The sequence below is a fragment of the Salmo trutta genome, chromosome 12 (genome assembly GCF_901001165.1).
Source record: "Salmo trutta chromosome 12, fSalTru1.1, whole genome shotgun sequence".
NCBI lineage: Eukaryota > Metazoa > Chordata > Actinopteri > Salmoniformes > Salmonidae > Salmo > Salmo trutta.
This window is the reverse complement of record NC_042968.1, coordinates 16,083,193-16,098,732: the sequence shown is the minus strand read 5'-3', so window position 1 is coordinate 16,098,732 and position 15,540 is coordinate 16,083,193. Positions and strand designations below refer to the sequence as shown.

At 43.9% G+C, this 15,540-nt stretch overlaps 1 protein-coding gene across 1 annotated transcript in view; it reads left to right on the top strand.

Annotated features, from left to right (window-relative positions):
• The first annotated feature begins 233 nt into the window (after positions 1-233).
• Positions 234-15,540, top strand: part of LOC115203013 (CD276 antigen) — a 76,834-nt gene continuing 61,527 nt past the window's right edge. Inside the window, exons 1-2 of the mRNA XM_029767266.1 lie at positions 234-475; positions 7,376-7,471. Coding sequence (XP_029623126.1) covers positions 7,426-7,471 — 46 coding nt within the window. The 5' untranslated portion in view covers positions 234-475; positions 7,376-7,425. The remainder of the gene's footprint in view (positions 476-7,375; positions 7,472-15,540) is intronic.

The following is a 15,540-nucleotide window of genomic DNA, read 5'->3' as shown; positions in this document are numbered from 1 at the left end:
TAGCCTTAGTATATTCAAAATTATAAAGTTGTGTATGACGAATGTGAGATGTACAAAACATGATAGAATATGTAAATTGACGAGCACCACATGTGTTTAATACACTGTATGCTTGCCTTCAACATAAAGGGATAAATAAAGATGAAATCATAAAATAAAAAATAAAGGGTTAACATTACCCAGCGGTGGGGGTCGGGGGGCAAACGCGTGACATCATACTGGACAAAGCACCGTATGGGAGTGGTTTCTTAGAATCGAATGAATGCTCCCGAAAGTAACGTTTTTCAATTCCTGTAGCCGAACTATTACTTTCTCAAGTCAAAAGGGTTCATTGGAACACTATTAGCGCTTATTTTGTCAGGATATCCCAAAGAGGGTATGCAAAACTCAACAGAATAAGATCATATGCGATTTTGTGTAACAAATCACTAACGCTGGATGGTTGGTGATTCATAAGTTGCGTTCCCCAAACATGGTAAGTTTTTACATGATTTTTTATTTACATTAGTCAAAGAAAATTACATGAGACGTGGTGTAGTAACCATGTAATAACGCGTCGTTTCGATTTTCTGTTGATTTTGAGAATGAGACGCGAACATTTCGTATTGCTTGCAGATGTAAGCAACAGCTGGAGTGAATGAAGCAGAAACGCCGCATGATTGGATATACGGCTACTACTGCATCTTATTCGAACAAAAGACAATAGACTCGTTTAAGAAACTCATTAACAATAAATACACTGTTAAGTAACTTCGATGTAAGTCTCAGTAAGTTAATGTCCCAATGGCGGTTTTTGTTTATCACATTTTACCAAAGCACTTAGCTAGACCCCCCGACAATAAATTGGAACAACCATTCAGTCAACTTATACCTGTCCATAAGTACTCCAAACCAGTGGCGGTCGCTGCTGTTTAAGATTAGGGAGGACAATTATTTTTTATGAGCATGGCCTTATTTCTATTACAGAATACTGGATGACTGTCATTCATCTTCCATTCAATCAGCTCAATGTAACATCGATAAGTTTAGGCTACTACGTTATACTGACATTTTCCCTATACCCATTGTGAGGTTGCTACAACCTAGCCTATGAATGAAAGTTTATAACGTAGGTGCACAGGTCGAGAGACAAATTAGAGTAATCAAGGTGACAGTGACACATTCAATACCGCCTTGCACACTCTTGCCTGCAACTAGCTGATCTAGGGTGTAACCATTAGTCCAAACAGTTGCAAACAACAGTTTTTATTGGACAAATTCAGGTAGGTTTATCCCCATTTCGTTCTGCTTGCTTCCATCTCTCACTTTCTCTCTGATGCTTCTCCTTAATTTTTGAAGAAATTAATTTGTTCAAAAACTGTTCAACTATTGTCTTTATCTCTCTCTTTGAGTCAACTACTCACCACACTCACCTACTCACCACAGTAGCTTATGCTTTCAGTAATAGATTTATTCTCTGATCCTTTGATTGAGTAGACAACATGTCATGTCTGCAAGAACTCTGATAGGTTGGAGGGCATCCTCCGCAAGTTGTCATAATTACTGTGTAAGTCTATGGAAGGGGTTGAGGACTTTAAGCCTCCTAGGTTTTGTAATGAAGTCAATGTGAATGTACCCAGAGGAGGATGGAAATTAGCTGTCCTCCGGCTACACCATGGTTCTACCCTACAGAGTGCTGTTGAGGCTATTGTAGACCTTCATTGCAAAACAGTGTTTTAATCAGTTGTTTGGTAACTTGAATATATTTAGTATAGTTTTATCTAAAAATGTTTATTTTTTAATGTTTCACTATTTTTATTTATCTGAAATTCACAGAGTAGGATGGACCTCCCCTTCCCCCTCTGAGGAGCATCCACTGCTCAGAACTTAATTATAGGCTGTAAAGCTTGATAATAACATGATTGTCTTGCTTTTAGACAAAAGACTGCCCACTGGGCAGACACAGGTTGAATCAACTTTGTTTCCACGTCATTTCAATGAAATTGTGTTGAAGCGACGTGGAATAGACTTTGAATTGACATCTGTGCCCAGTGGGTGGTCTCCTATTTGTTGGGACCGCTGTGGTTGGAACTTGGAACACATATCAGCCTTACTCCATCACAGAGATGGGAGGGGAAAAAATGTTCAGGCCCAGGGCAACATAGGGTAAACAACCTGGGTGATTATAAAGTATGATAAGGTCTTCTAGAACAGTGGTTCTTAAACTGTGGGGCCACGCCTTTTTAATGAACTTAGTCCGGCTTTCAACTTACTCCTCAGTCAGCACTTTTCCTCTTATCATGTCAGTCATTGCAGACCTTAGAGAGCTATTTATAACTTGTTAGAAATGTCCAGAATAACTAGCGGTGATGCTGGAAGGGGGGCCTCCCTGGACTTGGTTTTATCAAATAAAAGTGAATTCAACAAGCCAATGTAATGCCATTGTTGTTTTACCGAGGGTTACAATGCCATTATAATTTCTTGACCCATATCTCAATGTCTCAACTTCTATATAAGGCATTGCTTTTTATTTCTCCTTGAGGGTAGAGTTAGTTTCATGGTGTCAGCTGCTGTTTATGTTATGCTATTATTCTGAGCTCCGTACGGCATTGGAGGACTGGGCTTCAGAACCACTGGTCTGATGATGCCTATCATATAACTGTCAGAGAAGAGCAGCTGGGCTTTCTTGGCAGGTACAGCATCCTGGAGGGATACGATAGTCTTTGATACTAAGCTGGCTAGAGAGGAAATTATAACCGACGTCGGGGAAAGACAAGAGAAATACTTCATACTTAAAATGGAGGGCAAAGCACGAGCAATATCAGACTTTTCCAGCAAACACCTTACGTTTAGGTAATACCATTTGTGTACGTGATACCACAAGCTATAAATCCACAACACATGTAAATGGATCTGAGTGAAGACAGAGTACAGATTATTGTACTCGTGAGTGTGCTGAAATAATTCCTGCCTTATGTCTGTCTAAGGCTGCAGGTGTGGTCAAATGAGTTTGATCTGACCTCTGACATTAAGCTGGACAAAATAAGCTGGGTAGTGCAGGGAGAGAGAACAAAGTTACCAGTCCTGGTGGAGAAGGTAGACAGGGGGAAGGGAAATAACGTTGAGTAATTCAATGGGAACGCTTCGTGCTGTCCTGTCTGTCCACAAGGGACACAGACAGCCTCGACTGACTGCGTACCAATCGTACTCAAGAATATCTGAGTTCATATGGGCTGAGCTATGTGAAACTGAATTAAACAGGAACTTAACAATGTGTCAGGAAATCTGACTTGTGACTATGAAGAACTCTTAGGTATGTCATCTGTCTATGTCGTAATGTTTTCTATGCATGCCATGCGGGTATGTTATGACACATACAATGCATCAGCCTTGCCATGAATATCTTGAAGCCAGTGAGCAGGACAAATATTTCTAGATCGCGAGCTCCCTAGTCCCTAGTCCTAGCATGCTAAATGAATTATGGGCAGGCTGGCTGCTGCTGCCTGCTGGACAGCTGTCCAGACCAGATGGAGACAGACAGTCCTATTATGGAAGTAGCTTTGTGTGGAAGTTACCTTTCCACCCACATCCTTTCTTTCTGCTGAGCTCATCTGGAGACTTCATGGAAAGTCTTTCATCATAGGTTTTCATCTAAGCCAAGGAAGGAAGCTGATGACCATTGCAGTGTTGATGTGACTCAGAACATTTGGCAATGTACAAACCTGGATAGTTGGAAACTGTTTGTAATTAATTTACGACAAACACATTTAGTTCTCTGACTGTAAGAAGTAGGCTATGTTTACGTTGGTTATGATTGAGTATTTGGTGGGGATCTGTTTCGTTCTATCTCAGTAACGTTGTTTATAGCAGTACAAACCGACGTGAGTGTCGGAGGCTTCTACTTTTCATTTCTGTGAACAGACCAATCTGGTCACCATAGCTGAAGACTGTGTTAACCATACCTCTTAGTGTACCACTCCCTTTTGTGCTGTCTGCTTATGTTGTAGCCTGCCTAGCCTACCCACAAGCCACCTGATACCATGCCGTCATGTTGACCCCAGTTGGCATTACCCATTATAGTCCTTATCCTCCCCTCACAGCCTCTCTCTCTCTGTAGGGTATGCTAGCTGTGTCAGGATTCAGGAAGGGAGGGAGAGAGAATAGCGGACAGGAGAGGGCATGAGTGTTGAGGGAGAATACAGTACAGGATATACTGTATGCCAAAGGGAAATGAGGAGTACAGTAACAGAGCGGAAACAGATCTCTGTTTTCCTGGCACAATATGCAATATAATAACTATACACATAATTCAATTGTAGACAGTATTCTTGTAGACTGTATTATTTTAATCATAGTCAGTATCATCCAGTCTTTTAGGTCTGTGCTATTACAGTATACTGGATAGTTTTAGTATTTTATTTTAATATTGCATGTACTTTCAGGGGTTATATAGGAGTATTTCACTAGTTGGTCAGTGTCCACCCCTCCCGTCTATGTACAGTATCCCCAAAACGTTTATATTCACATGATTGTTGTGCCCCTGCTGTCATTTTATAGTGTTTATTCTCATTTTCCTTACCCAATTTTATGTGGGTCATGGGTAGTGTACACACACACACACACAATCCAGGGTTTCCGTTATGAAAACGTGGCGCCGGACATTTGAACTGCAGCATTTTAATTTACCGGACATTTGAGACATTTACCTGGCCCATATGCATTGGATGTTTAACCTGATTAGGGCGTCCATCCACAGTGCTCAGAATGACAGAAATCACATTTAGATTACGGAATTTAATCTTAACAGAACATGCAAGTCGAGGATGCAATGACGTGTGTCCTTCTATCGCACACTTTGAAGATGTTAGAATTACTTTTCCTCAGCCAACAACACGAGTAACGAACCGCCAAATCACAAGCCTATGTATAGTCAGCGCATGAGTTTCAAGTTTGGGGAAGCAAATTTTCACCATAAAAATGCACCTTTATAATAAAGCATTCCATGCAAACTTATGTAAGATAGCTTACTATTCGAAATGTGATGAGTAGATTGGATTAGAGGTCGACCGATTGTGATTTTTCGACGCCGATACCGATTATTGGAGGACCAAAAAAAGCCGCTACCGATTAATCGGACGATTTTTTTATTTATTTGTAATAATTGTTGTATGTTCTCTATAGTTATGTACTTGAAAATGTATCAATTCACCAATTCGGCACATTTGGGCAGACTATTGCAACGCTTCACTGGATCAATCTGAAACTTTGCACATACACTGCTGCCATTTAGTGGCCAAAACATAAATTGCCCCTAAACTGCAATATTGTATTATGGCCTTTCTCTTGCATTTCAAAGATGATAAATAAAAAATAAAAAAAGACACCACGTGTTTTTTTTGTTTGTATTGTCTTTTAACAGATCTAATGTGTTATACTATCCAACAATAATTTTACATTTCCACAAACTTCAAAGTGTTTCCATTCAAATGGTATCAAGAATATGCATATCCTTGCTTCAAGTCCAGAGCTACAGGCAGGGAGATTTTGGTATGTCATTTTCGGCGAAAATTGAAAAAAAGGTCCGATCCTTAAGAGGATTTATTAAGTAGTGAAAAGACAAATTATGAAAAGACAAATTAGAGTATTTTCATTGTCTTCTCTTTACAGCAATATCCATTTGCATTCCAAACTGTGATGCCTTTCCTTCCGACTGTAGGCAATGCGATTTAAAAGTAACCTACAACTTATTTATGGCTAGGGGAAGCTAATGATCTTCTGTGGCGAAATCGTGCTTTAGTTACCAATTTTGAATGATTTTATGTATTTAGGTATAGACAGGAGTAGGCTAATTAGCCTATATAATTTTGGCAATTCAATTTACTTAGGGAAAGCTTCCTCCAGCCTTATGGACGCGCTTCCTATGAGCATATGTCAATCTACTACCCCCCAGAGTAGAAAAGTTGACCTATTCTATTGGTCAGTTTGTCCAGAAAGAAATAGCCCAAACAGACTCTGGGACAGTTGTGGAACGATACAACCAGTAGGCTATGCCTAGGCGACATAACACAACTTTAAAAAGCAATGAATCTGATGCAGCAGATCAGAATGTTTAGCTTAAAATGTTGATAAACTATTATTTCCTAACATTATTAACTCAGCAATACGCACAAGGCAGTAGGCTCAACGCAAAAGTGCTCTTGGCTACCGGACGATGAAAGAAAGTTGATAACCAATAAAACATGAGAGAAATAGGCTACTGGTTTCAATGACATATGGAAGTCTTTATACAATAATTGCCTAGGCTACTTTGAAGCAAGGTAAAACATGCCTCATAATAAGTAGTAAAACGTTCAGGTTTCAAACAATTAAGTAGCTATATGTTTTCAAAATGCATACTGCCTCCAGCTCATTGCAAAGTGGTGTGTGACGTGCTGATGAAGCCGGTGCCAATTTTATTTTTCGGGCTTTAAAAAAAAAAAAAAAAAGTCCAAAAGCCGGCTTTACCGGCTAACGGAAACCCTGACACACACACACACACACACAGTGTCTCTGCAGTCTCCCACCGAGAGAGTGGTGGCAGACAGGAGACAGTTTTGTGTGGTAGGAGTCAAAAGAGTTCACTACATCTAATGTTTTCCCACAGGTGGGTGTCCTGAGGCCACTAGGCGAATGACTGGGCTGTTTCCTGTCAGAATGGAAGTTCCCTTCACTCAGCTCTAATGGCCTGAAATAAATGCCTTGTACTGTGTACAGCTCTCTAGCTCTCTTCCCCCCTCCTCTCTCTCCTCTCTCTTACTCTCTCTCCCTCTCTATCTCTCTCCCTATCACTCCCTCTCTAGCAATTCAATGTCAATTTAAGGGCTTTATTAGCATGGGAAACGTGTTAACATTGCCAAAGCAAGTCAAGTAGATAATAAACAAAAGTGAAATAAATAACACAAATTAACAGTAAACATTACTCTCACAAAAGTTCCAAAAGAATAAAGACATTTCAAATGTCAGATTATGTGCAAATAGTTGAAGTACAGAAGTGAAACAAAAATGGGTTGTATTTACAATGTCGTTTGTCCTTCACTGGTTGCACCTTTCTAATGGCAACAGGTCACAATATCTCTCTCTCTCTCCACCTTTCTCTCTCCCTCTCTCTCACTCTCCTATCTCTCTCTCTCTCTTATTTCTCTTTCTATCTCTCTCTCTCTTTCTCTCTCTCTTTCTCTCTTGCAGGATTTCCCACAGCAAACACGCTGGTTTAATGTTGACATTAGATTTAGTTCACATGAGCAGTATCTGTTTGCACTCCCCTGTCTTTCTTTGGATGATTTCTTGTCTGAAATGTTGTATCTAAATTATTTGGGCCAGAGCGAAGCAGATCATGTCTCTGTGTTTGTTTCCACAGTGCTGTGTCTGACGAGGCTGACCCGCGCTACAGAGACCCTCAGGAAGACCATGCTGTCCCTCCTGCTGCCCACGCTGCTTGCTGTGCAAGCTCTCGGTGGGTGGTGTCCCCCTGTCCCCCTCCACGGCCCGCCATTACCCAGAGATCACAGCTACCACCAAGTGTAATTCCACCGTCATCTAAACAATACGCTTTAACAGGGTTTTTAGTCATTCCCTTCAAAGAAATTACAAGGAAGACAAAACAACAGCTCAAATGAGACTTACTCTCCAAACTAATATTCTTAACAGTGCAAAAAGTAAAGACAATGAAAACTTTACAGAACGGGAACATTTAGAACGTTATGACTGAGGAGAAAGTTAGATTTGGACAGGAAAATTGGTTGGGTTTGTCCTTCTCTAGCCAGAGCTAAAATGGGGCCCTGGGGTAGTTAGTAGGGTGAGGTCCTGCCTGAGAAGAGACTTGCAGAGAGTGTCGTTTTTCTCCAGTGAGTCAGAGAGTGTGGTGGGCGAGTCAGCCTCTCATGTTCCAGTAAGAAGGGGGAGTTGTGGTTGGTGTAGCCTGGGCACTAGGCAGCAGGGTTGTTGTAGTGCTCAGGGCAGTGTGCTGGAGTCAGCAGTCAGACAGAGACTCTGAGAGTGAGAGAGCTTGGAGCAGGGCTTCATTAGGGCCTAGTTCCAGCCTTCATGGGTCTCTGGCCTGCTAATTACTGGCTTTGGTGGCTGCTGGGACGGAGGGAGGGAGGCGTCTCGGACTGATTCTGCGAAGCTCTTTAAGTTGTAGTTAATAATGTTTTTACCTCACAATATATGATTATGCTTTTTTTACTTACTGGAGTTTACTGTTGAATTAAGGATTTACAGTATTAGGTAACCCTATACAGCATGTTTTAATTCATACTCTAAGTCATGTGCTTTGAAGAGACAAACTGTCATGTGGAAGTAGTGAGTGGGTGTGCACGTGTGTATGTGCTGGTGTGTGTGTGTCTGTATGTGTGTGTGTGAGACCTGGGGTCCTCTGGGCCTGTTGTCTCCAGTAGGTCTCTGATTAGCATTATAGGCCCTTGCTAATCCCACTTGTCTTCTACAGTGTCTCTCCTCTACTCCGCCATTAAATAACCGTATCAGTGTCACTCCTGTGCTGCACCATTAAATACCCCTATCTCCACACAGGATTACACTCTGAGGCTGCCACATTGCCGCTGCACTCTCCCAAGACAACCTCTAGTAGAGTACAGAGGTAGAGTCCCCGTCTAAACTGTTGGTGTGTAACATTGTCCTGGTGCGTAAAGGAAGAAAATGTTGCTTAGCATAGCTGTTTCAGGTCTTCTGCAGAGGGACTCTGTGGTGGTGACAGGTTTCTTTGTTTCAGTATCCATATACACTGAGTATACAGTTGAAGTCGGAAGTTTACATACACTTAGGTTGGAGTCATTAAAACTCGTTTTTCAACCACTCCACAAATTTCTTGTTAGCAAACTATAGTTTTGGCAAGTCAGTTAGGACATCTACTTTGTGCATTACACAAGTAATTTTTCCAACAATTGTTTACAGACAGAATATTTCACTTAAAATTCACTGTATCACAATTCCAGTGGGTCAGAAGTTTACATACACCAAGTTGACTGTGCCTTTAAACAGCATGGAAAATTCCAGAAAATGATGTCATGGCTTCAGAAGCTTCTGATAGGCTAATTGACATCATTTGAGTCAATTCGAGGTGTATCTGTGGATGTATTTCAAGGCCTACCTTCAAACTCAGTGCCTCTTTACTTGACATCATGGGAAAACCAAAAGGAATCAGCCAAGACCCCAGAAAAACAATTGTAGACCTCCACAAGTCTGGTTCATCCCAGGGAGCAACTTCCAAACGCCTGAAGGTACCACGTTCATCTGTACAAACAATAGTACGTAAGTATAAACACCATGTGACCACGAAGCCGTCATACCGCTCAGGAAGGAGAAGCGTTCTGTCTCCTAGAGATGAACGTACTTTGGTGCGAAAAGTGCGAATCAATCCCAGAACAACAGCAATGGACCTTGTGAAGATGCTGGAGGAAACAGGTACAAAAGTATCTATATCCACAGTAAAACGAGTCCTATATCGACATAACCTGAAAGGCCGCTCAGCAAGGAAGAAGCCACTGCTCCAAAACCGCCATAAAAAAGCCAGACTATGTTTTGCAACTGCACATGGGGACTAAGATAATACTTTTTGGAGAAATGTCCTCTGGTCTGATGAAACAAAAATAGAACTGTTTGGCCATAGTGACCATCGTTTTGTTTGGTCGAAAAAGGGGGAGGCTTGCAAGCCGAAGAACACCATCCCAACCGTGAAGCACAGGGGTGGCAGCATCATGTTGTGGGGGTGCTTTGCTGCAGGAGGGACTGGTGCACTTCACAAAATAGATGGCATCATGAGGAAAATTATATGGATATATTGAAGCAACATCTCAAGACACCAATCAGGAAGTTAATGCTTGGTCGCAAATGGGTCTTCCAAATGGACAATGACCCCAAGCATACTTACAAAGTTGTAGCAAAATGGCTTAAGGACAACAAAGTCAAGGTATTAGAGTGGTCATCACAAAGCCCTGACCTCAATCCTATAGAAAATCTTTGGGCAGAACTGAAAAAGCATGTGCGAGCAAGGAGGCCTACAAAGCTGACTCAGTTACACCAGCTGTGTCAGGAGAAATGGGCCAAAATTCACCCAACTTATTGTGTGAAGCTTGTGCAAGGGTACTCAAAACGTTTGACCCAAGTTAAACAATTTAAAGGCAATGCTACCAAATACTAATTGAGTGTATGTAAACTTCTGACCCACTGGGAATGTGATGAAAGAAATAAAAGCTGTAATAAATCATTCTTTCTACTATTATTCTGACATTTCACATTCTTAAAATAAAGTGGTGATCCTAACTGACCTAAAACAGGGAATGTTTACTAGGATTAAATGGCAGGAATTGTGAAAAACTGATTTGAAATGCATTTGGCTAAGGTATATGTAAACTTCTGACTTCAACTGTACATGACAAACTGACCAGGTGAAAGGTATGATCCCTTATTGATGTCACTTGTTTAATCCACTTCAATCAGTGTAGATGAAGGGGAGGAGACCGGTTAAAGAAGGATTTTCAAGTCTCGAGACAATTGAGACATGGATTGTGTATGTGTCATTCAGAGGGTAAATGGGCATGACATAAAATCGAAGTGCATTTGAACGGAGTACGGTAGCAGGTACCAGGCGCACCGGGTTGTGTCAAGAACTGCAACGCTGCTGGGTTTTTCCACGCTCAACAGTTTCCCGTGTGTATCAAGAATAGTCCACCACTCAAAGGACATCCAGACAACTTGATACAACTGTGGGAAGCATTGGAGTCAACATGGGCCAGCATCCCTGTGGATCGCTTTCGACACCTTGTAGTGTCCATGCCCCGACGAATTGGGAAGCAAGGTGTCCCTAATGTTTGGTATACTCCATGTTCTTTTAATGCACTAGACTAGTAGCAGTACTCTCAGTGGGGTTGCTCTAAGTTAACAGGCAAGCAGCAGCAGCACAGTAAGTAGGCCTAGCATCCAGGCTCCATAAGCAGCATTAGCAGCTGAGAGGCAGTAGAGCCAGTAGTGTAAAGCAGAAGCATTAACAGGATGCTGTCTGGCTAATTGCTTGTTGTCATGCTCTCTGTTCTGTCAGCACTGCCACCAGCCTGCCAGGCCTCTGCCATTTGCTGCTGCTTGCGCCCACCTGCCCGCTCTTAGCATCTCCACGTTAAAAGGGAAATTGTATTCATGCAAATGCAAAAATGGCAAGCTGACCTGGATTCAGTTTTAATGACGAGAGCTGGGAGGTAATTCTAATTAATTAGCATAATTGAATAGATCACATCTAGTGTGGCAGTCAGAGAGCGGCAGACATTATGGCAAGGCCCTGAAGCGTGTAAATATCCTGCTCACGCCCGCATCTCTGGTGTACCCTTTGAGGTCTGCTAACTAGGAATGCCCTCTCCCTGTCCTCCTTTTCTCTTCACAGCAATTGATTCTGTAGAGAGGGGACGTTTTGGCCCACGCAGAAATTCAATTTAGGGTTATTACCCCGTATCAGTGATGTTCTTACTAATTTGATTGTGGCCAGTGAAGTATCCTTTTAAAAACAATCGAGGACAGGCTCGACAAAGATTGCTTTCTCTGCGATGCATACATAATGCCCAGTCAGTCTACTAGCAGGTTGGCTACTGCACTGAGCTGCTGGCCCCTCCCTCTCTCTCCCCGCTCACTCTGCACTGTACCCTAGCCATTTAAACAGAGTGCATTACCCATCAAGCACCTCATGATTATTTGAACAAGTCCTAAAAAAGCTATCTTGTGGGATCGCTTAAACATTGATGTGGGTAACGTGCAGAGATTGCAGTTCTGCATAGGGAGTGCTGAGCGGGGCCTGCTGGGGCCTGGAGCCATATGCAGGTTATCTTTGTGTTTAGTGGGCTGTGATGAGCAGGATGAATGACCCACCACCACCGCTCTGATCTGTGCCTGGAAAGCAGCGTCATTGCTTGGTGCTGAGGAAGAAGGTTCCCTGCCTGACACACAGAGAGAGGAGACAGTTACCTACAGGTTGTTTCCACGGTTACCGGGTGCTTCCACATTTACAGGGCCCTGAGTGAGGTCACTATGTCTCAGGAGAAGCAGGGTCGGGCGTTGCCACGGTTACGGGGCCCTGACTGAGGTCACTGTGTCTCCGGAGAGGCGGGGCCAGGTGTTGCCATGGTTACAGGGTCCTGAGTGAGGTCACTGTGTCTCAGGAGGAGACGGGCTCAAGGTACCATCCAGACACACAGCCCCTGACCCTTTAATAACCCCTTAACCCCCAGCATTAATGCAGACATCCACTGCTCCCTGACCCATTCATAAGGCAGAACAGAATTGCAGCCTGAGATTTGAGCAAGGGCTCTGCCCTCCCAGACATGGCTTTGGTTATTACCATGGCCAGCAGGTGTCAAACACCCTCTATCTGAGGGATTAGAACCCAAACCTTTGCCACCCCTACAATAATAGTTTGATCAACTTAGCTTGGCTTTTCTGTAATCGTATGCATAGCGTATAGGCTCACCTTAACCCCAGTCATTTGGATTAAGCTGCACAAACTCAAATCCACCCCACCCCCTCTCCTGCTGGGATGGATTTGCTCCTATGGCTCGCTCCTCATACTCATCCCAGGTTGTGTTCTCTCTCTTCTCTCTCAGGCAGGTGGTGGAGGAAGGTTAGGCTTGTCCTTATCTCCCAGGCAGCTCCTCTGCAACTGGCCCCCCATTATCTGCCTGTCAGAGCCCATTAACAGCTTATTGACGGGATATGAGACCAGCTACCCCTGATAAAGCACCCGCCCGCCTTGTCTGCGGAGAGAAGAAGATGGGGAGAGCATAAACAACAAATGAGAGCGGGAGAGAGAGAGATAGACAGACAGAGTCAGGAGAAAGGAAGCGTGGTGCATCTTGATTTATTACGTTGCTGAAAATAAGCAACCGGAGCTCCTGTCTGCTCCACTAGCTACCTGCACCTCATATATCTCTCACAGACAGAGATGGCTTTCACTCTATGATGACTGTAGCCCAGATATGGAGAGACAGTGTTAAATTGGTAAATGTCATGAGTGACCCCATTATTCAAGGCTCAGAGACCTACATAATCCCCTCCATTTTGTGTCTCTCTTTCAGGAGCAGGACGGGAGGAAAGGCTCAGCTTTAGAATAGATTCTGTATGTGTCGCGAGGGCTAATTCCGAGCAGTGTTAAGCTGACCATGTCGAAACTACCACTACATCTCTCGATGTATTCCAGATGTTGCATTTTATTTGTGTTCCCCTGGACTTATTCGAAAGGTTTTGGGCTTGGGAACGCTTTAAAGAAAGGCTTCAGTTGGCGTATTTGAACAACGACATTTACTGAAAGAATAGCTGTTGTGAAAGGGCACTAAGCATCTGTGAACTTCCTGTTCGTTAGATATTCAGGTGGGTCATTCATGCAAAGACCAACATGTCTGGAGCTGCAGTACTTTTGACCACCCGATGGGGGCATTATTGCCACAGCTTTTTAAGCAGGTCACTAACAGAACACTAACTACACTGCCTGTGTGTGTTTACTTAGTTAAGTCAATATTACCGCCGCAATTTGCCTTCCAGTGTATGTATGTCTGTGCACCCTTATCATGGCTGTTCCTTTATGCCGTGTTCGACTTTACCATATCTCTGAACATGTGTATCTAACGTCTTCTAATGAACAATACGACTGGTAGCTCTGCCGTCTGTTATCGAGCAGGGGTAATTTAACCTCTGTGTAAGGTGCCTATTGGCCTAGTGGGTGATGTTCACTGTTATTAAGCACAGTTCATTTGAAGCCGAGTTCTATTCTGTGTTTGTTATTGGAGAAGCTGTTATGAACCAGGGTTATTGAACAGTGTGGGTTATTGCTTCTGGAGCTGGAGGGAGATGGAAGCTGTGGTCTTATTGAAGTCCTTGTGTTTAACAGCCCAGGTTATTAAAGGGATCCGGTTATTAGAGGTTTAGGTATTTCTGTTTAGGGTTGTGTCCCATTGACCAGGGTCAGCTGAACGGGAATGGAACATCAACACTGAATGTGTAGGCTATGTATTGCATTCTACTAGATGCGGATACGGGGGTACATTCTATTGAACCTCGCAAGCAGAGTGAGATGTTAATGTGTTTGTTCGTGCCTGCGTGTAGGTGTGTGTGTGGGTGTCACTGAACACGGTGATTGGGACCTGACTGTTGTGTAGCAGTACTATGACAGTGGATATTGTAGTGTCAGAATGCCCTGTGTCTCAGACTGACTCTCACAGTGCTGTGGAGCTGTCGGGAGCCAGGACTGAGCTGAATAACAATGCCCTGTGTGTGTGTGTGTGTGTGTGTGTGTGTGTGTGTGTGTGTGTGTGTGTGTGTGTGTGTGTGTGTGTGTGTGTGTGTATGTGTGTGTGTGTGTGTGTGTGTGTGTGTGTGTGTGTGTCTGCATTTGCCTGGTTGTGTGCGTGTGTGACTGTGTGTGTGTGCATGTGTGACTGTGTGTGTGTGCGTGTGTGCATGGGTGCGTCTGGAGGACTGAGGTGAGATGTCACTGCCGCTGTGGCTAAGGAATTTGTTTACCAAGTGCCATGTTGTGTCACCTTGTCAGCTGCCTATGTATGAGGCCTGTGGTTCTCCTCCCAGCCCCTGTCAGCCTGCTGCCTGCCATGCCTGCCATGCTGCTTCACACTCAGCAGGCCCCTCAGCCCCTCTGCTCCACTCATCTGTATACATTAGCTTAGCACTAGCCGGGGCTAATATGTACTAGCAGGGATATCCGTGCAGCGAACCATTCATCTAAGCTCACAAGTTCACGGTGGCTCTCGAGTAGGGCTGGGAGTTGCCAGTGACCTCACGATACGATATTATCTCGATACTTAGCTGCCGATAAAATATGTATTGCGATTCTCACAATTCTATATGTATTGCGATTCAATACTGTGATTTTATTATGATTCCATGGTCCAAACATATTGCTCACCATGTGTCTGCTGCAGAGGGATGAGAGAGGGCCATGTGAAAAATAGTTTTGAAATAAAAGTGCTGAAAACACTACTATCCTGATATGAATCTGTATAGATTCTCCCCCCCCCATCACTCTGCTTGAGGCTGCATCTGTACTAGTGAACTTAGCACTAGGCTAGACAGGGCCCAGTGACAGCATCACTGTTATGTTGAGTTGAGGTAGGGGTTGAAAAGACAGCCCAGGGATTATGGGAGTGGAGGGGATGAGTGGAGTGAGCAATGTAAATATTCGACAGGGCCATTGCAGGCTTGCCCTGCCTACCTGCCTGCCTGCCTGCCTGCCTGCCTGCCTGCCCCTCCCTCCCTCCCTCCCTCCCTCCCTCCCTCCCTCCCTCCCTCCCTCCCTCCCTCCCTCCCTTCCCCCCTGCCTGCCTGCCTCCCTCCCTGCTGCCTCCCTCCCTGCTGCCTGCCTCCCTGCCTGCTGCCTGCCTGCCTCCCTCCCTGCCTCTTTCTCCCTCCCTCCCTCCCTCCCTCCCTCCCTCCCTCCCTCCCTCCCTCCCTGTCTGTCTGTCTGTCTGTCTGTCTGTCTGTCTGTCTGTCTGTCTGTCTGCGTATCTGTCTCCCTCC